At 48.1% G+C, this 22,976-nt stretch overlaps 1 protein-coding gene and 1 long non-coding RNA gene across 6 annotated transcripts in view; one reads left to right on the top strand and one right to left on the bottom strand.

Moving 5' to 3' along the window:
• LOC100222565 (kazrin) overlaps window positions 1–22,976 on the top strand; it is a 263,876-nt gene that overhangs the window by 157,547 nt on the left and 83,353 nt on the right. For 2 of the 3 annotated variants that reach the window (XM_030289383.4, XM_041720467.2), the window contains one exon: window positions 20,730–20,907. In XM_030289383.4, coding sequence (XP_030145243.2) covers window positions 20,730–20,907 — 178 coding nt within the window. Of the gene's footprint in view, window positions 1–20,247; window positions 20,370–20,729; window positions 20,908–22,976 lie in introns of those variants that run through there. The other variant, XM_030289385.4, reaches the window with a different exon arrangement.
• LOC115498029 (uncharacterized) lies at window positions 11,293–22,487 on the bottom strand. Of its 3 annotated transcripts, none has more exons than XR_012051648.1 (3): window positions 22,190–22,487; window positions 17,428–17,560; window positions 11,293–16,761 (listed from the first exon to the last, which is right to left on the bottom strand). It is a non-coding gene; the product is annotated as an uncharacterized lncRNA (long non-coding RNA). The 3 variants fall into 3 exon arrangements; XR_012051647.1 differs by lacking the exon at window positions 22,190–22,487 and adding an exon at window positions 20,690–20,822; XR_005982367.2 differs by lacking the exon at window positions 22,190–22,487 and adding an exon at window positions 18,523–20,159.

The raw sequence follows: 22,976 nt of genomic DNA, 5'->3' as shown, positions 1-22,976 counted from the left end.
ATCGATGTGCTGTGTCCATGTCGAAGGATCAGCCTCTTCCTCTCTGTGCTTGCACATACAGATTAGGTGTGTTAAATAAATCAATGGCCTCAATTCCTACTGGAGGAATGGCAGGACTGCAGGGATGGATAAAGCTGAGCTTTTATCACTCTTTCATCAGTAAACATTGCAAATGATCGATTAGACAGGGAAATGTTCAGGACAGATTTTGATTATTGGGTTGGCAGGGTCCTCAGCCTCCCTGAGCTGCACTGGGGCTGCCAGGGATGCTCCAGCTGGGAGCAGCTCATCCCTTGGCACGGACCAAGGGCTTCCAACCCTTACCATCCCCTGTGCCAAGGCTGGGGCGTTTCCCTCCTTCCATCCACTCTCTGCAATTATTGAAACCAAACAACTGAAAGCAAACATCTCAGCAAACAGCAGCACTTTGGAATTAATCAGAGTTTTAATTTGACAGCGAGCGATCCCGCTCCGCTCGCTGAGACGTCTCCTCTCCCCTCCCACCCACGGAGCCGCTGCAGGGTGTCTGAGGGAAATGAGACGTGCAGCCTGCCCTGCCTGGTAAAAAAGCCTGTTTAAGTGATCAGCCATCGACTTGGTTGGAATATTAGGCAGTAAAACAGGTTTTCTAGAAAATGAGATTGCCCCTGGCACTGGTAAATCCATTCAGAGATTCACGGAAGTCGGGTGGATACGGTGACATTTGGGAGGCTATAGGTATTTTTCTTTCTTAATAATTCTGATATGGAGGGACTATAATTTAAGTAGTTTTCAAAGGTAGGACCTAGTGGTTTTTTTTCTTAATAATTCTGATATGGAGGGATTATAATTTAAGTAGTTTTCAAAGGTAGGACCTGATCCTGCTCTTCTTGTCACTTCCTACCTGTTTTGGTCTCACTGATTTCATAGATTTTAATACAGGGAAAGAAAGCTGGGGTGTGATTTCTGAAGTAACACTAAAACCCAAGCATGTTTCCTGCTTTCTGGTAGGGTCCATGTACATGGAGAGTGGCTGGCTCTGCTCTATCAAAACCCTGATGTTTTTATGGGAGGAAAAGAACAAATGAGCGTTTTACCCAGGCCAGGGCGTGACAAGGGTGATGCTTTTGACCTCAGACATCTTTTGGGAAGGATCCTTATCCCGGCAGCACATTTAGTACCCCTGGCATGGGTCTCTATCCAGGCTGGCTGGTTTACCCCAACACTTATTTCTCTGAATGAAGTGAGCTGGGAGATCTGTGCAATGTGTCGTTTCAGTAAATTAAGCGTTACAAATGCTGCTGCCACCCTTCCCCCCTCGCATATGTTCTTTCTTTTCCCAGTATTTAAAAAAAAACAAATAGTCTGCAAAGCAAAACACCTGATATTGCCTCATCCACTGCTTCCCAGCCCAGGAGAAGTCTTGTAGATACCAACTGGATGCTCTTGGTCCTGGTGGCACAGAATTGGTCCAAAACAACAAGATTCTGCATGTTTGCTCCTCGTCCTTGCTGTGTTTGCTTTTACATATCCTCGTGTTCCAAGAGGAAGAAACAAATAAATGCAGAGTTTTTCCCCAGGGCTTCGACAGCAGTTGGGAGGATTTAGATTACTGTTGGCTGGGATTAAGTGTCTGGTGTGGGCTTGAAGAGATGAAGCCCAGCAATGGCAGAGGACATGGCTCTGGCAGCCTCCTGGCCCTTGAGTGTAGAAGGGGGTGAGTCTGGGAAAAGCAGGGCATTTCTGCTCCTTACATCCAATATTTTAGTCAGAATTGGGAATGAAGAACGGTGAAGGGCTTCTTCAGACTGGAGAAGAGAAGGCTCCAATGAGGCCTTAGAACCTAAAGGGGCTCCAAGAGAGCTGCAGAGACAGGACAACAGGGAGAGGCTTCCCACTGCCAGAGGGCAGGGTTAGAATGGATATGAGGAAGGAATTCTTCCCTGGGAGGGTGGGCAGGCCCTGGCACAGCTGTGGCTGCCCCTGGATCCCTGGAAGTGCCCAAGGCCAGGTTGGATGGGGCTTGGCACACCCTGGGATAGTGGAAGTTGTCCCTGCCCATGGCAGGGGTGGAAGGAGATGAGTTTTAAGGTTCCTTCCAGCTATTTGGTGATTCTGTGACTATCCAAGGGTGCCAAGCTGGGAGGAGAGGAAATGGTGCATGGCTGGCAGGAGCAAAGGAGCCCTCTGGGTATGAGGTGGATGCAGAGAAGCTGTGAAAGGCAGCTCAAGGCTCCAGCCCTGCATAGGGGGAAAAGCAATTCCTTCAGGCATTACCCCCAGCTTGCTCTGCATTACCCACTGGCAAATCCAGAGGAGCTTCAGCAGAGAGCAAACTTGGCACCCCTGATGCTCCCAGGGAGGGTTGATGCTCCAACAAACCCTTCAGAGCACATAAGCTGACTTTTGGGAAGTGCTGAAGTGTCTCTGGCTTCCAGAGCAATCCGTGGGAGCTGCGGGTGTTTGCACCCCTGGGTCTGACAGAGGGAGATGTGCTGCCCAGCTTCCAGGGAGATTAAAAGGCTGCTGTTAAACAAACTGCTCCAGCATCATCCTTGGGATGAGTGCCAAGGTTCAGCCTGGTGCAGGCTGAAAAGGGAAGACAGAGAACCTGGGCAGGGGAGATCCATCATGGAAGCAATGACAGTTGCTTAACTGAAATATTTTCAAGCCCTGATGGCAGGATAATTTTGTATATCTGACTTTATTTTTAGAGTTTGATTGATAGTCGCAAAGAGGGAAGAGGAGAGCTGGAATTTTCTTCCAAAGGAATCTGCAAGCCCAGGTTTCCTGTTGTGCCACGTTACGGTTACTTTCAACACGATTCTTGCTCCTGATTAAAATAATTCCCCACGTTTCTGCAGCCGGCAGGAGGTTGAAGCAGTTTGTGCAATGCAAAATGTAATAAATGTTTCGGAAGGCAGGGAAAAATATTTAGCAAATCTGGAGTCGAGTCCCATCTCTCTTAATTTGGCTAAACAAGGCGGTAGATAAGGCTTTTGCTTTTGCAGAGCAGGAATTTCAATTACTTGCAGGAAGCTGGCAAATTAAGAAGAAGGAGGTTAACAATGAAAATAATTTCCTTAGGTTTGGAGCTCTGCAACGTGATTTAGAAGTGATTAAAATGATAAGCAACTCTGTAGTCCTTGCCAGTGCCTGTGCACTGCAGTTATTTATGGCAGCGAGGGCTGGGGAGCAGGACTCTGGCCTCTCCCAGCAGCTGCTTGCTGCTGTTTTGGTGCCTCATGTATCATGAAGGAGCTGTTGGTTCCCATTAGGGCTTTGGCTGGAGCTGGGCAAGCAGAGAGAATATTTTAAAAGCAGAATATTGAGAGATAAAGGCAGCAGGAGTGAGACATGAACCTGTGGGAGCAGGTCTGACCTCCTGCCAGCCCAGTGCTCTGCAGGGGCAGGAGCAGCACAGGGCAGCTCTGGGCTGGGGACAGGATTATAGGGACACAAAGACTGGAAGCCAGGAGGCAGATAATGCTGGAGTTGTTTTTCCTATATCACATCTTCATTTTCCTGTATCACATCTTTATTTTCCTATATCACTTCTTCATTCTTCCTGACCTCTCACCATTCCTGACGCTCTCCCTGGGTTGTCCCAATCTCCTTGCAGATTCCTCATGTCCAGTGGCAGAAATGGGTGGCACAGATCAAGCCAAGAGAAGCAGGGATCTCACCTCCAGCTGTGTATCTAAAAGCAGGTTTATTTACTCTTTCTGGGGTACCACCAAACACAAGGACCCACCTCTGCCTTTAGAGTCACCCAGGCACTGGAGGGAGGCAGCCAACAGCACCTTTTCCATCTAGGTTCTGAGGAGATGCCAGATGCTCTTCTAGAGCCTCCTGGACTCATCTGGACATATCCAACACTTTGATCTTTCCAGGGAAAAGCCAAGGACATGAGATGTCAGAGGTGACTGTGTTTCCAACCTTCTTGCTCCAGTACAAGTTCAGCCCAGGGAGAGCTGCTGATACCAAAGTGACTCTGAGGGGGGGCTTGATCCAAGCCTAGATCCAGCCAGGGAGCTCATATTCTGTTTGATCTGGTGAAGAGGCTAAAATAACTATTGTTCCAAAAAGCTAAACATGAGCCATCCTACGTAGGAAAAAATCACCAAAAAAGAATCAGTATTGATTTCCACTGAAATGGAGATGAGGTGATCATGTAAATGCTACAGGGATGGGAAACTTGGTGAAAGTGGTTTGTTTAGTCTACATTTGGTTCCTCTGGATGCTCCCAGCAGCTTTTTACAGAAATGAGGTAGTCCAAAGGGGGCTGGGGGTCCAAGAGCTGCCCTTGTCCCACTGTAGTGACATCTCCAGCAGCAGCAGCAGCAGCAGGATTTTTAGGCATCACATTTGTGCATGAAGCCCAGGAGTAGAAAGCTCATGGCCAAATGAAATAATGTTACAGGTGTTTTCAGTGTTGTTTTATTTATTTTCTGTTCTGTTTTTGCTCACTCTCTCGTTAGGCAGCAGCTATTCTGTGGCCACTTTTATTCTCTTCCCATCAGTTGGTTGCATTGATAATCAATCTTTTGAAGCACAAGGTCTTTTCCAGGTTTGAATTCTTTGGATTTTATTAAATAAATGTGCATTTGTGTAGAATGGAAACTTTGCTCCTTATCAGGATCATCTGTCTTGGTGAAATGACTTGGAACAGCTGTTCCATGAAGCAAAATCTGATAGAAACACAGGGAATGGATATAAACACAAACATTAGTCACTATGGAAACTAAAGTTACTGCAAGATGCCTCTGAAAATCTGTGTTTCTATATGTTTCTCATCCTAACCAAATATTCCCAGGGGATTTTGCCAGCCACTTCATCTAAAGCCGTCTGGGAATGTTCTGCTTGCATGCATATGGATCACTTGGGAGCAGCACCACAGCTTTGGGTACCACAGAGCTCTGCAGTCAAAATTGATGGGTTATTGATTTATCCCAATTCCTGGAGGCTGGAGAAGGACAAACCAGCATTTAAAAACATCAAAGAGCAAAGCTGAATCTAGGGACTGGTGGAAATGAGAGCTCGAGCTTTAGGCTGTGGGTTTAACCCACTTCCAGCCCCATACCCCATCCCAGCAGGTATCTCTGTGGTATGGAGGGTCTGTGCTGGGCTGTAATCTGGATAATCAGGGGGCTTTGCTCCTCCATCTGCTACTCCTGCAACTTTTCCATGCATTTAAAAAATATATTGATGAAGGAAGAAGCTCTATCCCCTGCCAGAAGGGCTGTAATTAAAAACCAGTTTCTCTGTTGACAGAGAAGCTGCATCTTTAGTCAGCCCTTGGAGGCTGTGAAAATAAATGTGATTGCTGGATGAGACTGGCACCTTGCAGAGATGAGCCAGCACAGGCAGAAAAGGAAGTTTGCAAGGTACAGAAATCACCACCACAGGGCAAAACCGGGTCTGCTCGAAGGGAACAACTTGTGCAGCCACGATGGCCCTGGGGTCTGAACACAGCCCTGAACCCCTCTGAGACATTTCCCCTCTGCTTTCTTGGACTTTCATCTCCTTATTGCAGGAGTTTTAAGAAAATCCTCGGTATCCATGGCAACTGCTGGCTCGGTGGCACGTGTGGCTTCCCGCGGCACACGCGGGCACCGGGGACCCCAAACCCGCTGGGGCTCAGCTCCAGACAGAAACAGAGCCTGAGACCCTCCTGCTCCCACCCCACCAACCCTCCACCTGCCTGCCACCTCTTCTCCCTCCTGTTGACAACGTGGAGAAGGTTTGGGTGCCTGCAAGGAGCAGAGAAGCAATTTCTCATCATTAATGCACTTTATCCAACCAATCCCCACCCTCAGGCCATTGCCATCCTTCCTTAATTGTCTGTCTTGGGCAAGGTGGGGAAATTTCTGCACTGAAAGGATGATCAGGCATTAGAACATGCTGCCCAGGGAAGTGGTGGATTCACCATCCCTTTAATTGTTCAAAAATGAGTGGATGTCACACCTGGGGACAAGGTTTAGCAGTGGATGTCACACCTGGGGACAAGCTTTAGTGGTTGGCTCAAGGCACTGCTGGGTCAGTGGTGGAACTGGAGGATCTCAGAGGGCTTTCCCAACCTAAATGCTTCCGTGATGGTTATTAGCTGCTGAATTCCTCCAGTGGAGCTGGGAACACATCACAGCAGAGCCACGGGTCAGTCACTGTGTGTGAAGTTCTTGTCTCTCCCTTGGCCAGCAGTGGCTGCCAAAATGCAATTCCCATTTGAAATTTAGATGGTGGGGGGTTTTCTCCCCCTGTGTCTTTCTTCATAATTATTTTATCACTCATTAGCTTTACCAAAAATCCCCTTTTGAACTGAACCCCTCCTCCACTGATCACCCACACAATTTAGTGGCACTCAAGAAACAGAAAACCCGAGAAGGAAAACAATCCCAAACTGGCTGAATAGCCAGTTCCTGCTGAATCCAGCAAGATTTGGGTATCTGATTCACTCAGACTCCTCCTCCTCTCTGCAAATCCCAGCCTGGCTGTTCCTGTAAGCCTGTCCCATGCCAGCCTGAGCCGACTTGGCAGGCACTGGGCTGAATAAATTATCCTGGTTTGTCAGCTCCTTCCCCCCTCTCCTTGCAGGGATTCATCATTCCTGGGGAGAGGAGGGTGTAACCACGGTGGGGATCATGCCATGATACCCACAGCAAACATGTGGAATCAATAATCAATCATTCCACCAAGCCAGGCCCTGTTGGCTTTGCCTTCTCTCTCCATTTACTGGCCCTTGGTACCCCCAAAGAGCTTCCTTTACAAAAGAAAAAATATTTTAAAAATTTTTAATTTAAAAAAATTAAGCTGACAGTGTAATAATAATTAGATTATTATCAAAAATAAGGGTATTTATTTTTTTTTTTAATGGAGTCATATTAATTTACCTCCCATTTTTTTGGATCTGTGTTAAATCCTCAGGGCCCAGCTGAGCCAAGAACTGCAGTGCCTATTTCAGTGCCTCCCTAAGGGCACGTGCCTGCAGTGAGCTTCCAGGTAGGATCACAGGTAATGAGGCAGAGGTGAGAAACATCCCCTGGTACATCAGGATAGAAGTAAAACCCCATGGGAGAAGGGAATTGCTTCCAAGAAAATGGTTTCATAGCCATGGCTGGTGACCAGCACGGTGCTTGATCTGTCTGGGGGCCCCTGAGTGTTTAATGCCAGAGTTTGTAAGGATGGATTCAGGTTGGATGGTAGCAGCTTCCCCAAATCCAGCATAATTGGGGCTTTAATCTGCTCACGAGATTCCTGAGCTGGATACAGACATTATCTTCTCCTTTGGATGAGGGATGGTAGAAAAAGGAAAAGCAGGAAAAAAGAGGCACATGATGTGAATTTATTTGCATCTTCCACCAATAATCCAGTCATTCTACTCAGGAAATGCCTGTCCTGCTTAATGCCCCTTTATGCAATTTTTTTTCTCATGGTGCCCCAAAATTTTTTTGTTTATTTGTTTATTTACAATTTTCTTTCACTGGGGTGGAAAATGAAGGGCAGAAAATGCCATTCCATTTTTTTTATTCAATTTTATAGCGATTTATTTCATAAGCAGTGACTTGGCTGGGGGTGGTCTGAACCCTTGGGAGGTGGGAAAATTCCAGGTCCTGAAATCCCAGCTCTGCTGCTGCAGAGATCCATCAGAGCAAGTCCCAACAGCTCCAAAGCAATTTCATCTCCTACAGCAGGAAGTGACAGTTGTTGGGGTGGTCACTTCCATCCCACCTTTATACCAGCTCCATCCTCAAATGCCCCCAAATCCCAGGCAGAAAACTGCATGTAACATTTTTGCCTCTTTTGCATAAATTTCATCTGGAAAAGGCAGAATTGTGAGGATTTTGGAACGGGTGCCTTATTTCAGCTTCGCTTGCTAGGAACTATCCTGTTGCTCCGAGTAATTACACAATAAATTTGTGAGAGGGATATAAAGCCGTAAAAGCAGAGGTAATGGTTTGCAATTTAATAGCTGAATTGTAAATGAATTTTCCTATAGCAGCTTTAATGCAGAGGGCTGCTACAATTAAGAGAACATTCTTTGGGGTGCCTTTAATTTTTTGTTTTTGTTGTGAAGTTCAGTGCCATTAATTCCCTGGTTTAAAGAAATCAAATAGTTAACCACTTCAAAACATAAAAGCCAGCTTTGACTTCCTCTGCAGCCAACAAAATTTTGTCTTGGAAGAGGTGTTTTTGCCCCATTTGGCTCTTGCATTTTCTTATAGTAGTGAGTGTGGGGTTGCATCATGTATTGAGTTTATGCCCTTCATCCTCTTTTCATCATCACCCATCTTGCTCCTGGGACATGAGACATCTGCTATCAGGGTGGGAAGATTTGGCCATGCAGGGAGACCCTGCTCACAGCATTTAGCATCTCTCCTTAATTTATTATTTGATAAATGATTATTTAAATTGAGTATGTGTGTGTTGCAGTGCTCTGTGTGCCCCCCCCCTCCAGCCTTGGCGCTCTCTGGGCACAGGGGGGTCTCTATTTTGCCCCACTGTGAGGATGCTCTGTGCAGCAATGGAGCCCTCTTATCCCCCCATCCAGAGTTCCCATTCCTTCCTCTGTCCTTTTCCAACCCTCTGGATTTCAAATGTCATTCCCAAGCAGCTCAAGCTTTTGGAAATAATCATCCTGGAGTAGTGCTGCCCCTTCCTGCAGCAGTGCCAGTGACAGCTCTTTGTTTGCCTCATCAAGCTCCTCTTCTCCCTGATTACATCCTTCCACTTCCATCCAGCATCCCCTTGGTGGCCTGTGTTTGAAGGAAATGCCATGAAATTCGGTGTCTCATCTTGGAAGCATCTTTGAGGCAAATGAAATTGTGGCTAATTACTGATGGGGTGTGATTTCGTGCCCGGTGCCACCTGCTGAGGTGCAGGGAACTGGTGCACAGGGTGTGTTCCCAGTGCAAACTGACACAGGCAACCCTCACCTGGCTCTGGAGGGTGACAATTAAAAGGCACAGTCGTGTGTAAGAAGCTGATGGACACCTGAACCTGCTCCGAGGGGTGACTCCAAATCCACCCCCACCCACCTCTTAATCCGTGTGTAAAAACAGTGTGAGTCCTAATGCAATTTTCTCTCCTGTGCATCTTTATTGTCATGACTTGAGCCTCAATTTCAGGATCTTTTTCATTCCCCAGCCCTTAATAATAGTTGGTTGTTTTTGCTACAGTCCATGGTGCAATGTGTAAATTCCTGCCCCACTCCCAGCAGGGGTTTGACCTTGAAGTTATTCCTCCATAACCATAAAAAATCTGCTCCCTCTTTGTGTTCCAGGCTGAGGCAGGTAACAGAGAAAAATGATTTAGTGAGGATTGGTCTGGAAGTTCCAGTCAGTGCTGGATCAAGCAGGGGCAGCCTGGCCTTGCTGTGGGGCACAGATTTGTGGGGTGCTGTGTGACTGAGCAGAACAGAGTCTCCCTATTGCAGAAAGTGCTGCCAACCTCCTCCAAAAAAACCCCAGAGGTATTTTTGGGTGAGCAGTGCTGCCACAGAGGGCTGGGAAGGTGTTAACTGGGGAACTGGGATGGGATTCCTGCTCAGGGCCGTGGAATCTGCTGGGGGAGGCAGCAGCCGTGGGTGCAGCTTCTGGAGCATTTCGAGATGCAAAAGGGAAGGAGGGGATGAAGGATCCTTTGTAAATCCTACAGGCACTGCTGGAATCCGAGCTGGGAGCGAGGGATGAGTCTGTGCCAGAGGACTGCAGGCAGTGAAAAAGCTTAAAATGATGAGTTTTAATTCCTGCCTGCATTTCAAGCACCCTCTGTGAGCACACCAGAACACACACTGGTGTCGTTCAGCGCATCCACTCAACATGTTTAGAAAAATTAAGAGCAACTTTTTTGATTTTGCACCCAGTACTTGCTGTTGACCTTGAGATTTGCCACCTGCCACATCAGCCAGCCTGGTGAAACCTGTCCCACCTGTGAGTTTGCTGGGGATGGAGGCAATTCCTGTAGCCTGGGACAGTGTTTGAACATCACCCAGCAGAGGAGCATCGCAGACTTTTATCTAACAAGTGCTTCAACAATATAAATATTTAAGTACAATAAACAATTATGATCAAGTTTCTTGGGTGACTGCACACAGCAAGTGAATTTTAAATTCATTTCCCATGGGTATTGAGTCTTCACATTCACTTTCTGTGGATGTTCATGCTAATAAAACTTCATTGCACAGAAAGAGAACACAAGAGGGATGCAAATACGACAAGGGCAAATTTGCTTAAGAGTTCAAATGAATATTCACCAACTTTTTATTATTTTTAAGTATTCATTCCTATTTGCTATAAAAAGATTTTTTTATCTTTACTCTTCAAGCTCAGTGAAGCGTGTTTGAGGTATAATATGTATTTTCTTGTACTAATGGAAAGTTTTGTTAGCAGCAAGTACAGAGTGCATTTAAAATGTGCTTTATCTTCAGGAAATGTCACTACTGAGCCCACGGTGACGGTGAGTTACCACCGTCCTGATTTACATCTGTATTCCAACACATCTTGCACCCTAAGGCTGGGATCTCCCTGGTTTATCCCTCCTTTCAAGCTGCAGATCTCAGATCCAGATCCTGACACCATTATTTTCCTCTGATTTTCCCTGCTAAACTTTCATCTCGCGCTGCCCTCAGCTATGAGGATGCTGCAGATGTTTTTCCTTCACACAAACTCAGATCCCCTTTGGAAGGACTTGGGGGTCACTGCAGCTCCATTTTGCCTGAGGCAGAGGGAGCACAGTTTTGACATCTTCATTTGATTTCTGTCCTGGAATTGAAAGAGATGCAAATTAGTAATAATGAATATTTTCATTAAAAGTGTCTAGACAGTACATCTGAGAACATGATAATGATACTTCTGCTTTATATAAAAAAGTCTGAAGTAGACCCAGGATTTTTTTTTTTTTTTGTCAGAAAAGATAACATTTATTTTTTTAAAAATGTAATTTAGTGTAAGTGAAATTAGGGTAATTGCTAATTATGTAATTGCAAACGAGGCAGATCTTTATCTTGAGTCAAGCTGGTCTCGTGCAGATTATGAACCGTTACTTTCATGAGGTGGCATCAGAAGGCAAAAAATATCAGTGAAACAGTCCTAAGTAATTTCTCGTGTTTCTCAGGAGCTCTTGGGGTGTGAGGCATGAGGGATGGAGCATCACCCCCCCTCATTGCATGGGTTTCATGGCAGAATGGTTTGGGCTAAAAGGGACCTTAAGGCCCATCCCATCCCACCCCTGCCATGGCAGGGACATCTTCCACTGTCCCAGGCTGCTCCAGCCTGGCCTTGGGCACTGCCAGGGATCCAGGGACAGCCCCAGCTGCTCTGGGCACCCTGTGCCAGGGCATCACCGCCCTCCCAACCAGAATTTCTCCCTAATACCATCCAGATAGACATATAGGTATCTTTTCCCCTTTCCCATTTGTCTTCTGCTGTGTCAGAGCAAGCTGCCACCTCCAGCCCTGCATTCCCCACACCTCAGCTCACATCTCCATCAGGTTTGAAGCCCCAGGCTCATTGTCACCCCCGTGGGCCTCCAGCAGTGTGACAAACTGCACTTACCACCCAACAAAACTTCATCCCAGGCTGTTCAATGGAACAGGTTTTATTTTCCATATGTACTGGAAGGAAGTTAATAATACAAAACCCACCCTGGAGTCAAGTACTGCAGAATGAAGTCAGGAACTTTATAGGATAAACATATTATCCTCACACAAGCTGCAGTACGTGGGTATTGGAAAAATTAAATGCACTTGAATAGCTTTGCAGATATATTTCTGTCTCCATAAAACCTACTGACAGTGAGCAAACACAAGAGCTTGGCAGTTGTCCTGCTTGGTTTAATTGCCTTTGGTGGATTGTATATCCATCACCTTCTTAAAATCCCTATGTTAACAATCCTGGCAGCTTCTTGTCCTGAAGACTTCGGGGTGATGGAGATGCTGGTACCCACAGAACCTCCTGCACCCACTGGAGGATACACCCAACATGCTTCGATTTTTCTAAGGAATCCCTCCAGCTGTGCTTTTAAAAAATTATTATTAATTTAGCCTTTGGGGGAGGGTGAGGGGGGCATTACATATCTGCCCTGGCTTTCTCTGAGACCACTCAGAGTGATCCCTCTCTCCACCCTTCCCTGTGAGGGTGGTGATGCCCTGGCACAGGGTGCCCAGAGCAGCTGTGGATGCCCCTGGATCCCTGGAAAAGTCCAAGGCCAGGCTGGATGGGGCTTGGAGCAACCTGGGATAGTGGAAGATGGTCATGGCAGGGGGTGGGTGGAACAAGATGAGCTTTAAGATCCCTTTAAAGGATTTTAGTCCCTCCAGTTCCAGCCACTCTATGATCCCATGATAAGAAAATCAGCTTTCCCTGCCTGCCTCTTGCCCCCACAAGCTATCACTTGAGGGCAGCTCCCTGTTCTCTGGAGAAAACTTCCCCATTTTCATAAAAAGCTATTAATATAAATGATATTAATAAGCCTCACCTGCATTAGCAGAATAGAATGCTTCAAGCCTTCTCTCAAAGAGGACTGAGCTCCTGCTGGCATTCCAGCTGATGAGCAGTGCAGCCCATCTGGGAGCACAGACTGCTCCCAGCAGCAGCTGGAGACCAGCTGCAGAGATTTGGGGCTGGCTGGGGCAGCTCTCAGCTGATCAGCCTGACCTACAACTTCTCCCCAAAGTGGAGGAAGGGATCAGGGAGCTGTGGCAGCCTGGATTCCCCCAGGAATGCTGCAGGCTGGAATGGGAGCCTGGCTGCATGGCCCTTCCCTGGGGCAAAAAGCAGAAAATGCAGGAGTAACGGGAACTATCTGAGATTATTTTAACTGTCAGATATCAGCAGCTCAATTTGATCCCTGCCATGAACTGACTTAGAGCCTAAATTTTTCAGAGGCTGATAATCACCTCAGAATTGATTTTGTACCAAGATACTTTATCACATTCTTGTATTTGGTGTGGTCTGGTGGGGGGTTTTTTAGAAGTAATCTATGTCAAAATTAAACAGACTTTATTAGAAGACACATGTTCCCTGCCCTTCTCTGGTTGGGTGTTCCTTTAGGGTAAATCATGGTGAGATGAAGGAATTGCTCCTGATTTAACTGGAAATCCCCAATCTGTTTCAAGGGTTGCAGTGCCCTCTCCTAGTGGACCTTGGTCACACCCTGTCCCAGCCCATCTGCTCCTCAGTTTCCCCATCCTCTGAAATGATACCTGCAATTATCCTCCCACCTCACCCAAGGAAAAGAACACTTGTATGTTCTTTTATTATGAAATTATTTTATTAAATTATTTTATTTTATTAAATTATCTGATGTAGGGGGATTTCTCTCACCCCTGGAAAAGTGCTATTTTTCTCAGGATAGCCAACCTGTGGTACAAACCCTTAAAGAAATGGACATCAGAACATTCCAAGCCCCAAATTCACAGGATGGAGGGATCCATACTGCCACCTTAAAACATGACTGCAAAAAAAAGTAATATAATGGCAAATTTTCAGCTGCCTTCTCAATGCTGAAACTTTATCCAGGTGTATTTTTAGGTCTTTCACAGGTTAGTGGGAAATGTAATTATAGGTTTGTATGCAGTACAGGATTAGTCCACCCTGCTGGTAGCATCTTGGCTAAAACCAGGGGAAATGGAGGAGGGGGCAGGGGGAAGGGAAGGTTATTTTTATTGTTCCACACTCCCAGCACATTCTGTTGGTGTGAAAGAGACTGGTTTGGCAGCGGGGTGATCCCCAAACCAGGCGTGACCCAGGGTTGGTGCCACTGACAGAACAAGGGAAGGTGATGGCACTTAGAGCAGAACGTGTGTTCTTTCACCTGAAAGAAAAGGGAAGGACTAAATTAAGTTTCACTCTTGTCTGGACTGGGCTGTTTTGTCCCTGAAATGCCCGTGGGAATTTTGTGGATGCTCGTGTGCTCCCTGCCTGCTGGGTGCCAACGGGGGACAGTGTGCTGTGCATGTTAAAACCCCTCTCTGTTACAATCTGGAGTTCTCCATTTCTGAATTATTTTAGGATTATTTTAGAGGGCTGGACCACCCTTTAGATCTTGTCTTTCAGTTATTTGACAAATATTGTAATAAAAAAAAAAAAAATCACATTTCTCTGATGCTTCACCTGACCCTTCCCATGTGCTCTGCCCTGTGGCCCCTGTTCCCAGTTTTGTTTTCTGGGAAGGGAGCAAAGGGCTGCTCTTCCACCGGTTCTGCCCATGGTGTTTATTGCCACAGTTGAAACAGATGGGTACAAATATTTGTTCTGCCTCCTGCTCAAATTAGGACAGTGATTTTACCCGTAATCCATCAGGCTAAAGCATTTGGAGGGTTGTGAAAATGCAAAGGCGCCCGAGTCTCACCGTGCCTCTGCTAATGTCAAATCTTCATCGGAATTGAGTTCCCAGGACAAAGGAGCTGTCAGATGAATGCTGATGCTCCATTAATGACAGGGTAGGGTGACCCACCCCGGCGTGTCATCATTGTTGCTGAGGGAAACACGGAGACAAACCCATAATCACCTTTCCTGCATCTCTCCCACTAACACCTAATGTAAGTGTATCTTTTTCTGCTGATTGATCACAGGATTTTTTTATTTTTCACGGCACATATTATCCTGCTGAGTGCTTCGCATTCTCCCTATTCCTTGACATTTTCACATGATCCTGGTCCCAGCAGAGCAGGAGGTAAATTTGGGCTGCAAATGTCTCCACAGAGTCCCCATTGTCACCTTCCCAAGAGGACAGGGAAGTCTTGGGGGATCACCAGGACCTGATCTCCCAAATCACTCTGGCAGTTCTGAAAAAGCCCAACCAAACTCCCTAATTTGTGATGGGGAAATGGCATTTCATACAGACTTCACCTGAAATGACAGGACAAGGGGGAATGGCTTCCCACTGACAGAGGGCAGGGTTAGACTGGATATGAGGAAGAAATTCTTGGCTTAGTTGAGGGTGGGCAGGTCCTGGCACAGAGGAGCTGTGGCTGCCCCAACCCTGGAAGTGTCCAGAGCCAGGTTGGAGAGGGTTTGGAACAACCTAGGAGAGTGGAAGGTGTCCCTGCCCATGGCAGAGGGTGGAACATGATGGTCCTTAGGGTCTCTTCCATCCCAAAGCATTCAGTGACTCTGAAACTGCTCCTGGGTGGGGATTTCTGGAGTGGAGACCACCATAAATCAGAGGTATTTTACAGGAAAGCAAAGTGATCACAGCACATCATCACTACTGTCCCAATGTGCCATGAAAGGGAGCACTTCACACACAGTTTGCAGTGGAGAACGTGTTAAAATAAGAGGGTGAACCAGAGTTAATTTTTTATCAAGATTTATAGATTGACTGGTGAGGTGAGAGTGGGGTCATCTTGGAAATGGCTGCAGCACATCAGCTTTGCTTGAATGTGTGAGTTTTAATGGCTTAATCCACCCTTCAGTTGCAGGGACCAACCCCAGGCAGGTGGGAGATGCACAACAGTTTATCTCACTCATCATCAAGGAGACAACACCCCAAACTTGCACTGAGCCCAAAAGGTTTTATGTTTAGCAGACTCCCTGAACCTCCTGGGTAATCTGTCTTGGATAAGAAAGCAGAACCCAAAAACATGTTCAAAATTTCGGGTGCGTTGCAGCGAGAGCTCATCATTGAGGCTGATACCTGCTCAAGCAGAGCTGGCTGCTGAAGTCTTCCCAATAAACATTTAAACACAGGCTGAGCACACACAGATTCATGGCCTGCTGTAATTCATTAAACAAATGTTGGGTTTAATAGCCCCGTGTCCAAAGCTGGTGCCATGGATGCGCTCAGCTGTGAAATATGCTGTGGAAGTCATTCGTTTGCAAAGGGGTCTAGAAATCTGCTTTCTATTAACATAAAATGGGTTTACTGCAGAAAAATCTCTGGGATCACATTTTTCTCTCAATTATCCCTTCTCAGTGGGATTCCTTGAGGTTTGCGCCGGGTAACTGAGATGTGTCTAAGCTGGGGGGTTTGGAGCTGGGGTTTGTTTTGATCCATTAAGCTTGTATCTCACCACAGTGATGTAATTCCCCCAGTCTGAGACACTTTATAAACATTAATGGGTTTGTTTTCATGCTCTCGAGGGATGTGAAGCACAGGAAGGTCGCCAAGACCATTTTACCCACACAGAGAGAGAGATGGGGAAATGTGGTAAGGCAGCATCACGGGGAGAAACAGAATATTCACTCAGATTTTTAACCTGTCCAGCCTTAACTCTGTTGAATTCAGTTTGAATAACTTGTAAGTTAGTAACTTATTTTTATTCTTACTGCTGTAAGAACTTTCTACCTTACAGGTTCTTACAGCAGTACCACATCAGCAAGGTTTGCATAAAGATGCTGCTGTATATCCCAGCTGAGGAAGCAAAGAGTTGGTACTCTGTATTTTATGAGTGAGAGGGGGGTAAAATGTGCTTGCCACGGTAAAATGCAGTTATAAATACACCTTTGCAGGGGGAAAAAAACAGTAGATATTAACAACTGCTGTAGCTTTAGTCGAGATGTGCTGGAAGAGACTGTGGAATGTGGGCCATGCCATGCTTTTCCTGGGGTTTGCTGGTCTCTTGGACTGGATTTTCTTGGTGATAACAGCCATACAGATGCCCCTGGTGATATTTGGAAGGGGCCAGTTGGAAGCTGGCCCTACAGCATGCCAGGGCACAACAAACCTGAGGCACAGATCAAAAATCCCACTTTGGAGATCTTGCTCCCATCACAGAGGGTCCATTTCTGAGGATGCACTGAAAGAAGCTGGTGATACAGCTCTTTCAGCTGGGAATTGTTCCTGCAAACACAGATACATGGAGCAGATGAGAAATTAATGTAAATATACAGACAGAAGGCATTTTTTTTGGAGGAAGTGAGGCAGAGGCAGATAAAAAGCGATCAGCAGAATTTACATAAGCCTTCCCCATCACAGAGGGCATCATTCTGCAGGATGACACATGGAAATTCATTTTTATTAAATTCTGGATTATTATTTAATTGGAAAAAGAAGTATTTAATTGAATCAAGTCAAAGGGCCCTATTAGATTACATTCAACCTTAACACAGAAGGGTTTTTCCATTTAGTTAAACTGGTTCCTTTGCATACTGTACATACTAAACTATAAAAAGTGGTAATCTGAATAGCAAATTAAAGGGTTTGGAAGGCCTGAATGGTACTCATGTGCTTCTCAACTCTTTTTCATCTTCTAAATCTTCTCATATTCCCTTTACTGCACTCCTTAGGTTGTAACAAGAGCAAAGATGAAGGGTGGAACTCTCAAATCTTCCTCTATCCATGTTTTTTCCATTTACACACACTTGAGGAATAGCCTGCCTGGATGTGATGGTGCTACCAGAACACATTGCCCAAAACTGAGGGTGTTTTCCAGATTTTCAAGGCTGCCCTTGCAGCACCTGAACAGATGCTGAGTGTAGTAAGGTTGAATGAAGATTTGTGACTTACTGGCATTGACTCAGGCTTCCCTTGTGTCCTTAGGAAATATTCCCAATCTCTTCATGCCTCATCTACATGGCCAGGGACTCCCATCCCTCTGGGACTCAGATTCCTTGCAGAGCTGTCAACTTCCTGGTAAAAGCTGGAATTAAAAAAATAAAATTAAAAAAAAATCTTCAAAATATTAGTGGGAAGTAATATGTTTCTAATTTTGGGTCTTTAATTAGCTTTTAATTTCCATTTTTTCTTAATTTAAAACTAATAGGAGAGGAATGGAGGCACAATTAATTTTCTAAACTTTAATTTCATCCCAATTTTGAGGTTTCCAGCAAAGGTTTGGCCTTCTGACTGGAAGCTGGCACAACCCAGTTGGGTTGGGAATGCCCCATCCTTGTGCCTTTTCCTCTGGCTGATATTGCTGGATTGCTGTGACACCCTGTGCTCCTTCCAGGCAGAAGCTCAGAGAAATCAAATTCTGCTCTGAGAGATCGAAATCAATTTTAATGGATCCAGCTGTTCCCCAGTAAGGATAGGAGCAGGCATGGGAAAGGGGAAAATCTTCCAAGATACCTTCAGGGGATTTCAGGAAGGCTTGAAAGCAGTAAGGAAAGTTTTTAGAGTGAGGTTTTTACCCTACCCACGAGGCCACAGCCAACTTTAGGACACATTTTTTTAAAATAAGCATGTGCTAATGTAGAAATTCTCTTTGTCAGTAAATTTATAAAATTCCAGTTCTGACAGTGCAGCAACTCAACCAGTCTATTATTAAAGTTAGATTGAGTAAGAAACATCATTTGGAATTTGCCTCAGCAGCTAAATGGGTTCTTGGAAGGTTCAAATCAGCTTTAACCTGATTTTTTTTATGATAAAAAAAAAAAATGTGCCGGTACTTTAAAGCCAAGTTCCTTTTTGCTGAAGCTTTACTTTTATTCAAGTGCAATGAGTAAGTTTTGCATATATGGTACTGGGATTGCACACTCAGGTTATCTGGTTACATACATAATTCTCCCATTTGCAAACACAGTTTGCAGCACATACTCATGCAAATTAGGTATGAAACTGGGCATTTATCTTGGTTAGAATTCAGTTGCTTTATATACTTACAGAACTTTATCTCATTCAGGGATGGCTGTAGAGATGATGGGGAAAAATTTTCCAAAATAGCATTTATTCTCCTTGTGGGTTGTTTGTTGGCTCTCTGGGAATTCATTAAGGAAAACTGACCTTTCCACTGATATTCCCAGTGCCCTGGTCCAGCTCCCAGGTTGGGCTGCAGACACTGCTGGAAACTCTGTCAGAAATAACTGTCCCTTGCAGAGCCACTGTATCATTTCATGGAATAAATGCTAAATTTTCTCTGTTTTACAATATCCAGATGGATTGATCCAGATGGATGTAAGGACTAGATGCCACTTGGCAAGGACTCAGTCCATTTGACTCTTGGAGAGCTGCTTGTACCCAGGATCCAGATCAGACCTGAGGTTTTGGGGGAATCCAGGCTGCTCTTGCTGTTCAGCAGACTGATTCAGCAGATTTACCCCATTTCTGTCCCCAAAAGCTGCCTGGAGACTCTGCACACCAAAGCCCCTGCTCCTCCCTGGCTGTGTGGGATGGTGATGTGCTCCTGCTTTGCCTCATGTCCATCCCTGCAGTTCTCAGGAACTGGAGCCCTTTTCTCTCCTTTTTCCTGCATTTTTAATCAGGGCTCTGCAGTGCCAGGGCTGCACAAGGACACCCTGAAGTTCAAAGAATTGCCCCAAATTCTCAGCTTGTTCAACCAAAAGCCTGAATTTAGGCAAACATCAGAGGGTTTAGCAAATTGTGCTGGGCTGTTTCTCCCCCTTTACTCACAATTTCCTCTGACTTCTCCCTTAGCAGGGGTCCTTGCTCACTGTCCTGGCTCCTCGCTGTGCTTCCCACACCACTCCTGTTTCTGTGAGGCTCCCACCCCACTGCCATGGGGGCTCCTGCCCAGTTCCTAAACCCATTTGTGAAATTTTCCAGGTACAGGTGGCTCACATGACAACTCACAACAGGGCTGCCTGCAGATTTAGGATGCAGGGATGGAGTGGGGACGTACAGCCACGTGGGCCATGGTCTCTAAAGCATCCCTGTCTATGGGGCTTGGAGCAACCTGGTGTAGTGGAAGGTGTTCCTGCCTATGGCAGGGTGCTGGAATGAGACGATCTTTAAGGTCCTTTCCAGCACAAATCACTCTGTGATTTTATAATATCACTTCAGTGAGGATGAAGCTATCTGCACGGCTGCCACGGGCAGGGTGGCAGCTCTGCAGGCTTGCTGCAGCCCTGGCAAAGACACAAGTGGATCCCTCTGAGGGATGGATAAGGCACAGGGAAACATCCGCGCTCCCTCTAGCAGTCGCCAGCGAATGGATGATACCAATAATTCTCGATTTTTCACCCTGGGTTCGTGCCACGTGAACCGCCAGTGGAAGAGCTCCTGCACTAGTACTGCTGCAGTGGTGACAGCGCTCAGGTGGCTCTTCCCCCCACCCCAAAATCCTTCCAGGGCGGTTTTTGGAGCCCGTTTTCCTCCACCTGCTGCAGGCAGCTGCTGGCACGGCCACGCTCAGGGTGAACCTGAGCGCAGTTAGCAGAACGCTTCTTCACCAGTGGCATTGTGAGCTCACCGCGGGCACTGCAGCATCCCCGCAGCACCCCTGAACTTCCCGGGGGGCTGCTGGGGAGGGGGGGGGGTCTCACTCTCGCACCGCAGGGTCCCCCCGCAGGGTCAGCCCGTCCCGCACGGGAGGGACACGAACGGGAGGGACCCGCTCGGGAGGGACACGAACAGGAGGGACCCGGGAGGGACCCGGGAGGGACCCGCCCCGCCGCAGCCGCGCACCCACCGCGCACCCACCGCGGATGCCCTCGGCCGAGCTGCGATCGCCTCCGTCCCGGCCCTGCCCGGGCTGCCGGGGGGGGCAACAGGTAGGGGGTACCCCCACCCCCCGCACAACCTGTTTCCCCTTGTAACCCCTCTGCACAGACCCCCCCCCTTGCAGAACCCCTCTTCCCTTTGCGCTGCCCCCCTCCCTTTGTCCCCCTTCGCACAGATCCCCTTTCCGCCTCCCTCCCAGAGCCCCCCTCCCCTTTGTCCCCCCGGCAGAGCCCCCCTCGCACACTCCCAGCCCCCTCCCCCGGCGCCGCCCCCTCGCACCGCCCACTCCCCTCTCGCTGCTCCCCTTCACCAGCCCCTGCCCCCTGCCCAGCACAGCCCCCTGCCCGCCCCCCGCCGCTCCCTCTCTCACCTCTCTCTCTCTCTCTCCTCCTCTTCCTCCCTCCCCCCAGGCCAAAATCCTGCACATGATGGACGACAACAAGCAGCTGGCGCTGCGCATCGACGGGGCGCTGCAGGCGGCGGGCCAGGAGGTGACGGCGCTGCGCGCCGAGCTGGCGGCCACCGGCCGGCGCCTGGCCGAGCTGGGCAGCGACCCGGCCATGGAGCACGGCCCGCACGGCGCGCAAGGTGGGTCCCGCCGCGGGCAGGGGGCGAGGGGGAGCGGGGCAGCCCTGGGGGTCCCTCCCGCCCGCCGCCTCCGCTCGCTGTTATTGTCCATTGTTTGTTTTTGGGGGTCCCGTCGGGCCGTGGGTGCGGGTTCCTGCTGCGTTCGGAGCTCGGCGCTTCCCCGCTGCGGCTGCTGCCGGCGCCTCGCTCGGCTCCAGCAGCCCCGGCACGACGAGGGACCCCCGCACCCCCCAAATACTCACTGCCCCCCGCATCCTCCCGCCGCCGCCGCCACCCCCTCTGTTCCCATCCCCGCTTCGAGTCCCCCTGGCCGGATCTCCCCGGTAATCCCGCGCCCTCAGCCGGTTTCGTAATTCGGTAGGAAAGCAGCCATGTTACCGCCGCGATCCGCGATCCGCGCCCCGGCCCCGCCGCTCCCGCAGCCCCGGCCCCGCTCGGACCGGCCCCGGTTGGGGCTGCGGGGCTCGGGCTGCGGGGCTCGGTCCGCGCCCGGCGGCCGGAGCCAGCAGCGGCACCCCCGGCACGGCCGGGAGCCCCTCGGACAGCCCCCGTGCCATGCGGACACCCCCTCTGCCCCCACACCCCCGAAAAGTTCTCTCTGTGCCCCGGGGCCGAGCGTGGAAAAGGGGGTGCGGGGGAAGAGACTTTGCGTGGAGGTTAAGGAACTGAGCCCGGATCGCTCCTGTAGTACTCGTGGTGCTCCCGCCTGGCTGAAATTGTTTCCTGCTAATCAAAGTGTGTTGCCAGCACTGATACGTTTTTATTTGAATGGTTTTGTATTTTAAGGTTTGTATTTCCCAAGTAATTACAGGCTCGCATGACAGTTTACCCCGAGCAGCCTTGATGTCAGAACAGAAATAGTGCGAGCCCTCCCCTTTCCCGATAACTGAATTTACACCTGTGTGATAAAAACGTCAGGAGCTGTTATTTACTCATTACTTATTTACTGTATCTCTTGGTAGCGTGGTTCGGCGCTATTTTAAATAACAGTTCCATTTTGGTGAAGCTTTTTAAAGGTAGCATAGCGTTTGGCGGGGCATGGTTGCTGCCGGCGGGATGTAATCACGGAATTACAGAATCACAGAACGCTTTGGGTTGTAAAGAATCATAAAGATCATCTTGTTTCAACCCCCTTGCCACGGCTGGAACTGATTGGATTGCGTTACCGGTGTGTTGTTGTTCGTGGCAAACTGATTTAGAGGGATTAATTAGTGGTTTTATTCCACCCAGCTTGTATTTCACTGTTTTGGTAGTGGGGGTGTGGGATGTGAATTCCACTTACCCAGCTGAGCTTCCTGGTGGCTGTGGGGATGTGGGAAGCGAAGTTACCTGCGTGGCCAGGGATTTTCTGGATTGCTGGGCATAGGTGTCCGTTGGGATAACTCAGCCACCCTCTGCTGTGCACCACAGCCAGGCTACTGAGGCTCTTGCTTTTATAAAAATGTGCTGAAAGGGCAGGAGGATGCCAGGCTCCGTCCTCCCCTGTGGAGCAGGGGCATCAGGAATGCAGATGGTGACACAATGTACAGGGCATGCATGTGGAAACGCAGGCTTCCAGCCAGGAAAGCAGGTAAAAGCCTTCAGCTGCTCGTGCTCACACTGATTTTGTGTGTGTGTTCAGTGTTTGGTTTAGTTTCCTCTCCAGGACACTTCTGGGGAGATACACGTTTCTGCTGCGTGTCCTGGCAAGGGACAGGGCGGTGTGTTCTCTGAGGTTAGGGCTTTTTTTGTTTTCCTCAGAGGTTTTCTAATCTGTTGAGTGATGAAAAATCCTCTTCTTTGTGTTCCTTTACTATCAGCATGCTGGAAAGCAGTTGGTACCCTGTAAAGGTGCCAAAGAAATGTGCTCCATTCTCCAAAGCCTGCGTGTTTCTGCTTATAACTCTGATTACACGTGCTTTGGGGTTGTGGGGTCCCTGTGATGGTTGAGGGGGGAGAGAAGGGTGGCCCCACCCTCAGCTGGCTGTGAGATGGTACCTGCAGGGACTGCTGAAGTTGCTGGAGGGTTTGGTCCATCTTCCCACTCTCTAAGCTGAGAAATTTGGCTCAGCATGCTGATGACTAGGAGT

This window comes from Taeniopygia guttata, chromosome 21 (assembly GCF_048771995.1).
Source record: "Taeniopygia guttata chromosome 21, bTaeGut7.mat, whole genome shotgun sequence".
Lineage (NCBI taxonomy): Eukaryota > Metazoa > Chordata > Aves > Passeriformes > Estrildidae > Taeniopygia > Taeniopygia guttata.
Note: the sequence above shows the minus strand (reverse complement) of the source record. Positions and strands in the feature narration are given on the sequence as shown.